We start from the raw sequence: 13,896 nt of genomic DNA, 5'->3' as shown, positions 1-13,896 counted from the left end.
ACTTTCTTAATATGTAACTTAGGGTCGTTTAACACATAATAAAAAGCATTTAATTCTCAGACATTAGCCTCAATCCAAAAGGCTTTTTTTTAACGATTTTAATATGGATGACAATGTGAAAAAAGTACAGAAAATACCTCCAAAGTCCAGTCAAATATGGCTCAGGCAGACCAAGTGAAACTGAGTGTGAAAAACTGCAGTAATGCTAATAATTATGCAATTTTTATAGCACCTCTCACGAAAAAAGCAGAGTGCTTTCCAGTGCAACTCTCTTTACCGTAGCCTAGATTTAAGTTGCCTTTTTGGACAGCAAGCAGTCAAAAATTGGCGTATGCACTCCTCCTCCTGACCCTGTAAAGCCCTGCAAATAATAAGAATTCCAAAAATACATTTCGTAACCAGTGCAAAGAAGACAGACTTTGTGTTTCGGCTCAGAAGCTCACTTTCAAAAGACAAATAATGTGCATGTGGGACTTATTAACACTTATTAATTTATGTATTTATTTATGTTACTTTTAAAAATGATGATGATGTTTTAAAAAAAGTTGTTGCTTTGTGTCATGCATGTAATGCTCTCTTGTAGCCTCAAAGGTTAACTTCTGAGAAAAGTAAACCAATAAACATTTTAATACCTGTATGTACCACTTTGAACTATTAAAGTAAGTTTGGAGGATTTATTTCTCTTTTTATAGGGCTTATGAGTTTTTACTCGACATTTGTTACTCATATGTCACTTTCCACAGTGAGCCAAGTGTGCCTGAACTACGACTACTTGATTTTATCTGCGCTCATGTGTCACATGTGAATAGATGCACAATGAGGTCGTCCTGACAGAGACCTGTGTGTTTAAAGATGTCTCACTTGCAAGTATGTGACCAGGCGAGACTTCGGAGAAGACTTTGTGCAAAAGCACCTGTGGTGAAGACTTCCTTTCAAAAAAAAAGAAAGAAAAAGCAAGACCACCGTCTGTTGGTTAAAATGTTCACAGGCACAGCGGTGTAGCAGAGCTGGTGCAACATGAGGTTTGTCACCCCAAATGTGTGATTTAAGCTGTTAATCTGCCCACCATTGTGCAAAAACTGTGGCAAATTTTTAACAGCTCTTTGCATATTCTGATGCTTTGCACTTTACATCTAAAACCTTTTCAAGGACCAAAATAAATTACCAATACAGAACCTTAAATATATCAGAGGCCCAATGAGTTCACTTGTTAGACCTTGTTAGACCTTACCAACAGGTGCACAAATCATAGCTCTAGAAAGATCCTTGTTTTTCTTGTTTTTTTTGGATGTGGTTTTCTTTCACATCCAAACCAGTTTTCAAGTTGCTTTTCATATGAGGTAACACACAGTGGACGCTGAGCTCACCCACGCTGCATTGTCCTTAAAATGTTCCTCTTTTTTGTAACATTTCATTCATCTCTGGAGGCTGTGGATTGTTCTAGTTACTCATTATGAGATTGAGTTTCAAAGTATGCAGAAACAGACTTTATCCAGGCTGCGAGATCTTAAAATAGACTTCAGGGTGGAGCTACGCATCAGTATTTTTAGCACCTCCTTTAAAAAGCTCAACTCCTCTCTGCTGGTGTTCAGTTTCATTCTTTAGCCTGTTTAGACACTTCACACTGCCAAACTACAGGAGTAGCCATTTTTCATATATGTTTACCATCATAATCAGAAAGTAAGAATTTTGGGCTACCCAGTAGCTCATCTGGTAGAGTGGGGGCCCCATATAAAAAGGCTATATTTTTGCTGCAGTGGCCGCAGATTCGACCAAACTCCCTTTGCTGCATGTCATTTCCTCTATTTCTCCAACTTTCACGCTATGACCCCTTTCAAAATAAAGGGCAACAAGCCCAAAAAATAATCTAAGAGAAAGTAAGGATTTTAAGTGGTGATACCTACGCAGATTGCAAATGTGTTCTAAGGATTGCATTCATGTGGTGACACTGAAATATTTTGGGAAAGCAGAATCACAATGAGGTAATGAGAAAATGAATATTGCAGAAGGTGAAAAATAAGTGACTTGGCATATTTTTTTACATGACGTCTGAAATTATTTCCTGAAAACTTCCTGAAACAAGTGAGCAGTCAATGTAGTCACTCCCATTTTCTCCGCCTCTTGCATCACCACACAGCATAAAAACACTTATTTAAATCTCCCAAGTGCAGACGACAGGGAAAGTGGTATGTCTGATGTTCTGCGAAACACACACCTTCGAGAAAATAACAAGGATTTTGCTGTATGTTTGCTCATGAGACGCAGATTCTACAGCGAGTGGCTCTCCTGGGTAACTGTTTAACTTTGGTTAAGCTTTGACATTTAATGCATTTTGTAAGTTTGTTGATTTATGTCACATTGTACAGGATTTCACAAAATAATTAAATATAATGACAAAGTGTAACAGCACCATTTAGTTATGTTATTTTTAAGTTAGAGCTATATGTCTGTCTTCATTTTGCATCCCAGTTTTTGGTTAGTGTCTTTTTGTGGTTGTTTTCTGTCTCTTTGTGGTTTGTTTCATTCCATGTTTCATGTGGTTGGCTAGCTGTTTTGCATCTCCCTGTTGATTTTTTTGAATCTCTTTTACATCACTTTTTGTTTGTTTTGTATTTCTGTAGGTTTTTTTTAAAATTGACATGTGGTTGTTTTGCATCTCTTTGTGTTTTTCGTGCATCTCATTGTGGGTGTTTTGCATTTCGGTAGCCATTTTGCATCCCTATTGGCTTGTTTGTTGTTGTTTTGCATCCCTTTGTGGTTGCTTTGCATCTCATGGTGATTGTTTTGCATCTAAATACGATTGTTTTGTATCTCTTTAAGGTTAAGGTCACATGTATTTATATAGCGCATTTAAAAACAACTAAGGCTGACTAAAATGATGTACAAAAGTACAGGAAAAAATAAATAAGTAGTTTAATGTAATTTTGCAATTCTTTGTTGTTGTTATCTGGATCGTTTTTGTAGATGTTTTGCACTTCCGTCTAGGTTTTTGCTTCTTTTTCTGTTGCATGACTCTTTGTGGTCATTTTATGTCTCTTGTAAAACTACAGCTGAACTTCAGTGTTTGGTTCACGCTGGAGATAAACAGAAGCCGGGCTTTCTGAATCCTGTTATGCCCATTAAGCTCTCCATGCACAGGCTCACAGCCAGGAAATCAGGCCAGAAATTAAGTTGAATTACAGAATGCAGAAACTGTTAATACCTCACCTGTTTTTCTCTCTGTTTTCTTCCCCTGACCCAGTTGTGTGCCATGACTTAGCAGTGGGCCATATGATCCAACAACACTTTCAGGTCCAGAGACCCGCATCCTGGTTCAAAGCCCGGGAGTTCTGCCGGAGGCACTATGTCGACCTCTCTGTCCTGAGCACAGAAGAGCAATACTTCTCTCTCCTTAATGCCACTGCTGCAAGCAAAGTCAGCTTCTGGCTCGGCCTGCAGCGTCAGAACATGTCGAGTGGCTGGAAGTGGGTTGACGGGGAGGCGCTGAGCTACGAGCACTGGTTCAGGATCAACTATGGCAGTCGCTGTGCAAGTTTGGAGGCAATGCTGAAGAAAAACAAGAAGCTACTGGCTCGTTACTGTGACGAGCTGCACATGTTTGTCTGTCAGGGTGAGTCATGCTTCAGTTCAAAAACTGGTGCCATTCATTGTGCTACATGACACCTTATTTTTGTTTTGTTTTTCATGCCTCTACCTGTGTTGAAAGAGGGCCAGTAGGTTTTACAGAAAGCATTTTAATACATCATGGCTTATACGTTGCCTTTAAAATAAAATACAATAGGAAGGGGCAACAGATTTTGACACAGAAACTAAAGAAAAATAAATACTTGAGTTGCCTTTATTCAGGTTAGCCTTTGTTTTAATTAACAACTCTAATTTCAATGCAAAAATCTAAAGTTACTATTCCATCTCCATGTAACTCCAACAATTTATTTCCTGCAATACTGAACCTTATAACAGCCATACCCCAATCAGTTATCTATGTGATGTTCAATAACAACAACAACCTATAGGGCCATGCCACAGGAAACACACTCCAGGTTTCAAGACCAGCCCAACAGGTATAAGTTGCCCTAAAACTTTTCTCTGACTTGTTCACTCGTCCTTGCAGGTCCAGTTTCTCCAGAGTCAGTAACGGTGGATTCAGTGGGCTCCAATCAAGTGATTCTCACCTGGAACGTCTCAGCATTTATGCAGATGACACCACACCGTTACAATGTGACAACATGCACCAACACATGTGAGTCGCTGCTCGTCCCGTATACTGATGGCTCTGCCTTTGTGAACATCACCATCTCCAACCTGACTGCAGCCACAGAATACTTCATAGAGATTTCGGCTTTTGTTGTTCGGCCTGATAGTGTCACTGGTGGAAACATGACCCTTCAAAGTCACCCCACTGCTTTCCAGGTCAAAACAGGTACGAAGAACTTAAATGTAAATTATGTTCTGTGAATTGTGTGGAAGTCAGTCTGTTACATGTTAGTTTAAGTTTCTCATAATATATTCAATACTGATACAGTATTGCCCTTATTTTCTTAACGTTATATTGAAGGAAACAAAAAAAAAAGATCAACAGATTAATCAGTAACGACAACAACAATTAGTCGCAGCTCTACCTAAATTGGCATGGCCATTGGGAGTTTGGGATGCCTTAGAGGCCAGCCTAAATAGTAAAATAATGAAAAGCAAATAGTTACATAACAATTATAACTTTTTAATGAAAGTATAGACATCAAAAGCTGGTCAACACTCAAACTAAGAAAAAAAAATATTAGAAAAAATCAGTGGTCTAAAAACGTAAGTATTTGTATGTGATGAGTATTTTGTCTTTTGTCCTCCTCAGTGGACTCTGGTGGGCAGCACAACATCATCATAATCGTTTTGAAGCTCTTAAAACTCGTGTCTCTGGCTCCTCCACTGTGGGTTCTTTATCGTATCCTGATAAAAGGCAAGTGTCTTTTTTGGGGTTAAGAATTGAATACATCTATATACACATGTAGAAGTATCAAATATTTATCCTTCTTGTGTCATTTTTTTTTCTCCAGGTGATTTTAAGCAGTCAGATCATGACGTCTCACCAGTGGAGCTCTCAACTGAGGAAACGACTTATGATCTGATCCCTGAGAAAACCAGAGTAAAAAATAAAGACTTCCTTGAGATCCAGGTCTAGGTGAAGGGCAGGCTATTTAGTCCTCCAATAACCTTGTTCACAATCGCATGAATTTTTCCATGAACGTAAACACAAAGTTTTCTGGACAAGTTGGATATATAACACACAGAAAAAGAGGAATTTTAGTGGAGAAAAAATAGAGATTTGGAAAAAAACTGGTCAGCTTGAGGAAAAACAGTGTTTCAGAAACTGACCAAATGTCTGACTCCCTTGGTAAGTGATAAAATCACCAACATCAAAATTATCCACATGTTTTGATCATAATCCAGTCTCAGTATTTCCACTATCACGGTGTAACATGCTTTAACCCTGCAGATGTTGTTGCATCTCTGTACAGGCAGAGCTGAGGCACAATGGTGCTTGAACCATGGGTCATTGACAGGAGGAGTCGCTCTGTTTTTACTTCAGTAGTTTTCCTGCAAAATCCTTTGCAAGCTGCCATTGTTTGGATTTAGAGGAAATTATTATTTCCTCAATAAATATTATGTATCTGCCTTTGGGGCTAGTTCTGATAAGCAACTTAATGTTTAACTGTACAGTGTTATAGCCCACTGTGGTTATTTCCTATAACCAGAAAAAGCAGTCACCGGAAGTTTTGGGGGGTATTTTTGTGTCATATTTCTGAAATATTCGGAGCCAAGCACAGATCATGGAGCACATGATCTACAGTAGACACATTGGTAATTGTTGTGTTGATGTAGAAAGTTTACTTCGAGCTGGAAAATAGTGTGTGATCTTTATTTTGAGGTTCTTATTTCTCTCAAGATTAACACGTACTAAAGGTTCAACAAAGATGACTTTGTTCTCTAAATGTAACTTAACTGTTAAACTGGAGGTGGCAGGATTTGCATCAGCCTTAATGCAACTCTACGTGACTGCAGCTCAGAGCGAATGCATACTAATCACAGAGACTGAGTCAGCAGCAAGAAAAAAATGCAAAGTATAAGCTACTTTTTTGACAAACAAGTAAAACCTCATTCAGGGATGATCCAGTTAGTTTATTTCAAAGGGCACAAGGTCAATAAATGTGAAGCCAAGAAAGGTACATTTAACCTGGTGTCCCTGGCCAGATGATAAAATAGACCCTTAAAAGTGATCTAATGCCTTAAGACTAAAACATTATTTCAGTGAAACTCTATGTGAATATTTTTGTTCCAAAAAAAGTGAACATTAATGTGAATGTTGCAGCACATTTTGATAGTATTAGTTATATTATGGCATTTGGCATTATTTTTACTTTTGCACTTATATGTTGTTTTTATTTATTTATTTTTTGTTTGATACAGTATTTTAGGTTTGGGCCTTAAATCACATGCTGATTACACCAAGTCAGATAATTATTTTTTTGTTATTATTATCCTCATCATCAGACCGTTGCTGTTATTACACTCATTTGAATGTTTTGGACCCAAAGCAAAAAAAAATCACATTTTTTCACATTCAAAACAGAAAAATAAAACTTACAGTGTTCTGATTCAAAATGAAATAATTCCCAGCTTTGAAAGCTAAGTTAAAAACATACAGTGATGATTTAGGCAATGAACAAAAGAAATTATCTGTGACAACACATACTGCCGTTCTCATGTTCCTCGGGTCTTTTGGTTGGAGTTTTTTAAGATCTGTGGTGCATTCATGATAATATATAACATTCTGTTATGGGTGATGGATGATATTTTATTCTACAATAGAAATGTACTGGAAGCAACTTGTTGCTTTCTTTGGTAGCTGCTCATGTAACTAAGAGTCAAATAAATAAATAAACTGTAAATTGGCTGATATGACTATTTCTTTACTTATTTGAGGAACAAATTTAAGCAAAAGACCCCAATTTTTGGAAATGTGCTGCTTCGTTTTCAGGAGAGTACAGATTGATACCACTCTCGTGTCTGTTCAATAAAGGTGAAGCTTCAGCTTGTTAGCTTAGCTCAACATAAAGACTGGAAATAGGGAAAAGTTTTGCCATTTACGGGGTGGGATGTGTGTCATTATTATTGGTTCTGAGTTGTGCCAGATAAAAAGCTGAGACTTTGCTCAACTCGCTCTTGGCAAGAAAGAAGATAAGTGCAGCTGTTTACCGAGCTCTCAAAATCCACCAGTCTATTGTCACATCAGCCCATATGTTCCACTTCTCACAATTTCCTGTGAATCATTATGAAGTTATTAACGCACACTCATAAGTGTTTCTGAAAGGCATAACAACAGCCTCCGCTTTCAGCTGTTTCACACGGAGCCCACCCAAAGTAAACTGTCTGTACCCCGATGATATGACCTGCCTCACGTCAAAAAAAACCACACGGCCTGTCAATGAAGTGGTAACAATAGTTACTGGGAAATGACAAAAACTGTCACCACAAGGCTTCTACATGAAGACAAGACACATTAATTCTCATGTCATGTTTGCATCTATTCTGCTGACTCATTATTCCGTGGTCAAACCACATCCTTCGAGCTGAACACATAAAAACGAGTGAGTGCATCCAGGTGGGTTTCAGAGCATTCACCATCACATCAAAGAGAGAGATAAGAAGCAATGTCCTGCCTGAAGGGTTTCAGTGTTTTTATCTCCTGTCTGGTCCTCCTCGCTGTCCAGCTGAGTGAGTAGTATATTTTATAAATCACAGTCATTTACTTTTTTATCTCTTACTAATTCATGTAAAAGTGCAGACAGTTATGCAACTTTCAGTATTACAGTTCAGCTGGAGTTGTTTCATTTGGCTGACCAATTACTGACTAATTTATTCTACTGTTTTCATTAAAATTGTTAACTGAGTGTGTTGTGTTTAAGGTCATGGCTCTGAGATTATCGGTGGGAAGGAAGTGCAGCCTCCTCACTCGCTGCCTTTCATGGCTCTGTCACTGAGTCCACCCTGCGGAGGAGTACTGATCCATCCAAAATGGGTCCTGACAGCCGCCCACTGCCTTGGGTGAGAATAAGATACGTTTCTAAAATTGTCAAATCTAAGAATATGCACTTAAACTGATGTTCGTTTTCTACTGATGAAATATGTTATCTAAACACTATTTAAAATCTTATAATAGTTTAAGTTTTAATGGAAAAAGAGAAACCTGATCATCAGAGTCACAAGCATGTCAGACTTACGCTGATGACACAGCTTTGTATATTGATGTGTCAAACTGCTCTGAGGTCACTATATGCCAGTTTTCTAACAGCCCCCAGAGGAAAATGTTGGCATTTTACATTTCTGTAAACCACAATTACCTTACATTTTCACATTTTTTTAAGTATCATACAATGTCTCTAGATTGACATTGGTTATGAGCTGACTCTCTCATCAGAATTTGAGAGGAGATGATGAGGAGATCTGTGATTTTAAAAGCAGCTTTTTAGGCACCAAGGAGGAATTTCTGTTTTGACCTGCCCCTGTTTTTCTAGGAACTTAAGTAGAAAATCCTTTCTGGCAAAAATGTTAAATCAATTTTAAGCCAAAACATGATAATAACCAACGTAAGGTTTTTTTTGCACAGTTGTTTGAATGTAGTTGCAACGTATCCACTATTTAAAATCGTGCAAATTTAACATATCTGTAGTTATCAGAAACTTTAATTTCTAACATTTTCTTGCACTTGCATCAATACTTCAGTGGTTTCTGCTTTAAGTCATTGTTGGGGGTGCATTTAGAAAATCAATAATAAAGAAACAGCAACCAACCCAGAGTGCTCAAAATATTGCAACATTTTGTTTAGCATTTTATCTGACAATACATGTAAAGTGCATGATGGACTTATACAAAGGAGAAAGCAAAAATGTCACTCATTTCAAGAAACCACAAAGGACACAGGGCTTGAGACAGGATATGCTCTTGAGCTTTGTAACATTTGTATCTGCACCTCGGGCAAACTTTAACTTGCATTTTTTTTTTTTTTTTGAAAAACAGAATCTAAGGGAGGTGCGGCTCAGATAATGTTATTTCAGTGAAGTTCGACTTTGCATGTTTTGTCACTTGCTTCCTCAACACTATTCATGGCAAAAAGACAAAGATCGTGTTTGAGAGCCATTATGTGACTTCCTAAACCAGTCCATGTCTGCATTGTAGCCCTGTTGCTTTTTAAAAACTTAATAAGACTTATATTGAATTAACCGACTTGTGTTTGCTGCACAACCAACAACAGACTAAAGGAAGCAGACACTAGAGCACTTATGTAGTTCGAAAATAAACATAACAGTTTCACATCAGCCCACACTCATAGGAGTTATTTTTACATTTTTAACAATTACCGCACAGTCACATTGGCTCCGTTTGAGGACAAACTCCCCTTTCAACACACCACTGAAGTAGGCATATCCTAGCCCCATTATATGTGATAATGCACATATGATGATGTAATTGTGTCACTAAAGTCATCATTTTATCATTAATGTGTGCACTTCTAGCATGCTAAACTTTAGTGCATGTGAGCAATTATAAAAGCCCATGTTTTCTGTTCTCGCAGCATTAAGAAGGTGTTACTTGGGGTGCACTCCATAAAGGAAAAGGATTCCAGGCAGGTCATCAAGGTTAAGAAAAGTTTTCCTCATCCCTGCTTTGATGACAAAGAAGGGGACAATGACCTCATGCTGCTCAAGGTAAGGTGAAGCAAAGATGCAACAATGTGCAATCTAAAAAAATGACTTAAGATGGAGATATTCAACACCCTTTGCCTGTAGGCCACTTCAAAGTGACAGGCGGGCAGGGGCCAGTTAATGAACAAATGATTATATAATATTTATGAATAATTCGCCTGTACGTGTCAGGGTGCTGGGGGTGATCCTGGGGGCACTTTTTTTTTATATAAACAAGCTCTAGTTTGATGCTTTTTATGCACTCTAGCACCTTATTTACATGCAAAGAACAAAAAAATAGTCTTAATGTATATCAAATAATTTCACTGTGAATTAGGAACGGTGGGCCAACCACCAGGCATACAATAAGTTGAGTGTCACTGATAATCAAGATAATTGAGAAACACATTTTGAGCAGTTTGTTTAGGCAGAAAGAAAAAGCTGCAACTAAATTTGATCCAAATCAAATCATTGCTATTGCAAAAAACAGGCAGCTGCTCATCTTCAGTTTCTTTCAAATGTTTAAAAAGAGCACTAATAATAAAGACATGAAGCAGAATATAGGCTTTCAGTCTGTCTCAAATGTAGACAAATGCAGCTAGCAGCTAGGTTTAAGGATGAGGGATGAGGGATGAGGGATCAGGCTAAGGAGTAAAGAGTAGGGTGACAAAGGCATGTGAGAGGTAAAGTGGTTATGGTGGTTATAGCCTGCAGGGCTGATTAGGGAAAGTGGAAACAGGTGAGCAGGTTAATGAGCGCCAGGTGAGTCTGACTTGCTGGAAAGTCTGAGGGCATCTGGTGGATGGATGGGGAATGGTAAGCTCAGAACATTTCTAGGAAATGCTCGGGCCTGGGGGTAATTAGAAGTGAGGTGGACACTGTGACACACATTCATGAAAACCTACTTTCCTTGTGCTGTGACGAGCGCTCAGACGGTCAGCATCATTACATAATATTCCCTTTTTTAAATTTCAGCTTGACAAACCAGCGAAGCAAACTGACACAGTGAAAAGTCTCCCGCTGGGAAACACTGTCAAAGAACCAGCAGCTGGCACAAGCTGCATGGTGGCTGGATGGGGGAAAACAAACAACAAAGTCGATAAAATGTCAGATGTCTTGATGTCCGTCAATGTGACTGTGATCGACAGAGTGAAGTGCAACTCTCCTGAATATTACAATTTCAACCCCATTATCACCAAAAACATGATATGTGCTGGTTCAGATGGTAAAAAGGCTGCTGATACCTGTGGGGTGAGTATGCTTTGTATTTTTTGTGCAGAAATAATCCTCCTTAATTGCTATGTATGTGCCTAAAGATGACATGTTATGTATCTGTTCTCTTTCCAGGGGGATTCAGGAGGCCCACTGTTGTGCAACAGAGCGCTTGTTGGTGTCACTTCTTTTGGAAGGAAGTGTGGCCTAATGAAAAAACCTGGAGTCTACTCTTTTCTGTCAGAGAAACAGCTCATCTGGATCAAAAATACAATGAAGAAGTCTGAAATATGAGATACATGCTAATTATTCTGCTTCATACCACGTTGATCTTCTTTCATGTAACAACCACTTTATTTTCAATAGATGTACTTTATATAAAAGGGATTTACATTTTTATGTTTTTGTGATTTTTTGGAGAGTCACAGACACATCTTTAAAGCTAATTGTTTGCAAAAAAATGTTGGCATTTAACATTTCTGCTAACAACGAATACATCACATTTGGATGTAAAGTGATGTAATATAAATGATGACTTTGTTATTGAGAGGTGGAGGGAATACCACTTCCTTCATCAAAAGCTCAAGTCTTGTGGAAAGATTTTGTATGAAGATTCATTCTTAGGCAAGTCTCATTATTTCCACATTATTGATTCTTATCATCATTATTGCATGAAAACCTCAAACCAGTAACATTTTTCTTCAGTCTTCAGGGCAGAGACATTTCTTTCTTATTATTTGTGTAACTTTCACAATGCATTCTCAAAACAGTAGCTCTTGATTTCACATCTTCATGGCATCATAGATTTGTGTTTCAGTTCTCTGGTCTCAGGTCATGTGAAATCACTGTTAAAATTAAAAACCTTTGATGACTGAGCTAACATGACAGAGCATTTCCTTTGTTGTCTTTCTCCTCTCATCTGACTGCAGATGAAGCTAAAATGCTTCCTTCATGAGACTATTACAGTAATGTCAAAGCAGAGAACATGAAGCTCGAACCATAAAAAAAAAGATGTTGCTGATCGTGTACTTACTCAGACCACACCACAGCAGACAAATTCACACGTTGTATTTCAAGACCCCCCACAGGAAACGTGCAAAATGTCACCAGTGTTGCATAAATGCCTTTATTTTAACACTGAAGGGGACGTTAACAGGCAAACATGTTCACATTCAAAGGAAGTGTTTGCTGTTGTAATCAAAGTTGGCACAATAACATTTTTGAAAGGATTATTCATTAGCTTCTTTGTCTCTTATCTGAAATACTGTTCTTGTTCATTCCTGTGAGCTGAAACAGTTTATTTGTCCATGCAATATTTGATCCCCACTTTAAATTCTTGTGGGTTTTTCCTGTCACACAGAGATCAGCTTAGACTTCCAGTTACATCCCACCATATACACCCAGTCTTCATGACCTGGGACTTACTGTAAATGTGCCATTGATGCTCAGTTTTAATGCTTTATCACTAGGTGGTGCTCTCGGCTGTCTCTCTGCTGTCTCTCTGCAGTCATTTACAGAAAGGAGATTTCACTCAGCTGAGGCTCAAGATTATTTCACTGTATAGGACAAAAAACCGACAACTGAGTTTTGTAAATTCGAGAAAGTTAAATAGAAAAATGCCATGTTTATTGTTTATTTATCTTTATCCTAATTTGCTTTTATGATAGCACGGATACCAACTCTTCCTTTTACAATACTTCAGTAAAATTGGAGCACACAACATCATAACCAACTTTTTTAGAAGTCACATTTGTCACATCCAGATCAACCAAAGCGTTGTTGTTTTTTTCTCCTTTGTCCCTTAGTTTTATTTACAATTGTCTATCTTTTTATTGCACAGGACTGTCATCAGTTTAGCTTGTATTTTGATTAAAAAAAACACTTTTTGACAAAAAAAAATATCATGCAACCAGAAAAAAGATTATTACAGTTGATCCTGATATAGATAGCCGAGATATTTGAGATATTGAGATATTTCTCAAAATCTCTTGTGTCACCTCATGGTGAGAGTTAAGGAGACCTCAGGGGATCTGAGGGCCATGAATGTTTGTCGAATATTTCACATAAAGCCATAAGCCATGATCACAGTAGTGGGCTGACTTACTCTGCTATTCATGCAGCTATCACAAATAAAATCTGCTTGACAACCATGTGTCATGTAGCTGAAAAAAAGTGTGGGGGAAGACCGAATTAAAAACTAAAGAGAAGTAAAAATGCTTATCTTGGCAACTGACCTGATCTCTTTTGTAAAGGTGCAGGGAAAAATGGTACCACACCCAGGAATTTCCAGCATGTCCTTTATTTGAGCTCTGAGTGAAATATCACTGACCAACCATCTGCCCGTTTGTTTACACTGTTTCCATGGTCACCCACAAAAGCTCACGGGCCCACCTCAGCGCCGTCGAAACTATCAAAGCTCACCACGCCCTTATTAACGGATTTTGTCGAATGGATGACTGCACAACTTTTTATGAATGTTTTTACTGTGTTTAAATAGCCATTTCTACCATGGAGATTGGTGTCTCACTCACTCACACACACACACACACACACACACACACACACACACAAGTAAATGTTTACCTGGGCTTGCATCACCTGTGTGTGTTGGATGAGCTGCCCACCTTGCCTCACCTTTTCTTTCGCTAATTCCTAAAAAGACGTCACACACACGCCTACACACACACACACACACACACACACAGGTGACACCTGGTTTTATAAAGGTGACTGGAAATGGTTGTATGCTGTCAGGTGAGTCAGTGTCATGGTAACATACTTTACGTTTGGCAGAGGTTGGTTGGTATCACTCTGGTTAGCCTAGCTTGGCACAAAGACTGCAAACGAGGAAAGAGCTAGCATGGCTGTGGCAAACAGAATTCGCCTACCAGCAACCTCTAAATGTCACTAATAACACATTATATCTTATACAAAAACTCAAGTGAAACTT

At 38.3% G+C, this 13,896-nt stretch overlaps 2 protein-coding genes across 2 annotated transcripts; both read left to right on the top strand.

Moving 5' to 3' along the window:
• Window positions 1-2,183: 2,183 nt before the first annotated feature.
• LOC121944794 lies at window positions 2,184-6,941 on the top strand. The gene is made up of 5 exons (XM_042488691.1): window positions 2,184-2,290; window positions 3,242-3,610; window positions 4,112-4,420; window positions 4,847-4,951; window positions 5,049-6,941. Exons 1-5 carry the CDS (start codon window positions 2,245-2,247, stop codon window positions 5,171-5,173), a joined length of 954 nt encoding a protein of 317 aa, XP_042344625.1. The 5' UTR covers window positions 2,184-2,244; the 3' UTR covers window positions 5,174-6,941.
• A 734-nt stretch (window positions 6,942-7,675) lies between these two features.
• On the top strand, window positions 7,676-11,821 carry LOC121944665 (granzyme A-like). Its single transcript, XM_042488539.1, has 5 exons — window positions 7,676-7,767; window positions 7,959-8,097; window positions 9,626-9,758; window positions 10,710-10,985; window positions 11,082-11,821. Exons 1-5 carry the CDS (start codon window positions 7,704-7,706, stop codon window positions 11,238-11,240), a joined length of 771 nt encoding a protein of 256 aa, XP_042344473.1. The 5' UTR covers window positions 7,676-7,703; the 3' UTR covers window positions 11,241-11,821.
• Window positions 11,822-13,896: the final 2,075 nt, after the last annotated feature.

The sequence above is a fragment of the Plectropomus leopardus genome, chromosome 6, assembly GCF_008729295.1.
Source record: "Plectropomus leopardus isolate mb chromosome 6, YSFRI_Pleo_2.0, whole genome shotgun sequence".
Classification (NCBI taxonomy): domain Eukaryota; kingdom Metazoa; phylum Chordata; class Actinopteri; order Perciformes; family Serranidae; genus Plectropomus; species Plectropomus leopardus.
The sequence above is the reverse complement of the archived record's forward strand: the minus strand, read 5'-3'. Positions and strand labels throughout refer to the sequence as shown.

Bases quoted from the DNA above. Each gene is read 5' to 3' on its own strand.
- LOC121944794 (XM_042488691.1), top strand. From the start codon at position 2,245: ATGTTTGCTCATGAGACGCAGATTCTACAGCGAGTGGCTCTCCTGG. The intron at 2,291-3,241 runs GTAACTGTTTAA...CCCCTGACCCAG, and splicing joins ACAGCGAGTGGCTCTCCTGG to TTGTGTGCCATGACTTAGCA. The intron at 3,611-4,111 runs GTGAGTCATGCT...TCGTCCTTGCAG, and splicing joins GCACATGTTTGTCTGTCAGG to GTCCAGTTTCTCCAGAGTCA.
- LOC121944665 (XM_042488539.1), top strand. From the start codon at position 7,704: ATGTCCTGCCTGAAGGGTTTCAGTGTTTTTATCTCCTGTCTGGTCCTC. The intron at 8,098-9,625 runs GTGAGAATAAGA...CTGTTCTCGCAG, and splicing joins ACAGCCGCCCACTGCCTTGG to CATTAAGAAGGTGTTACTTG. The intron at 9,759-10,709 runs GTAAGGTGAAGC...TTTAAATTTCAG, and splicing joins ATGACCTCATGCTGCTCAAG to CTTGACAAACCAGCGAAGCA.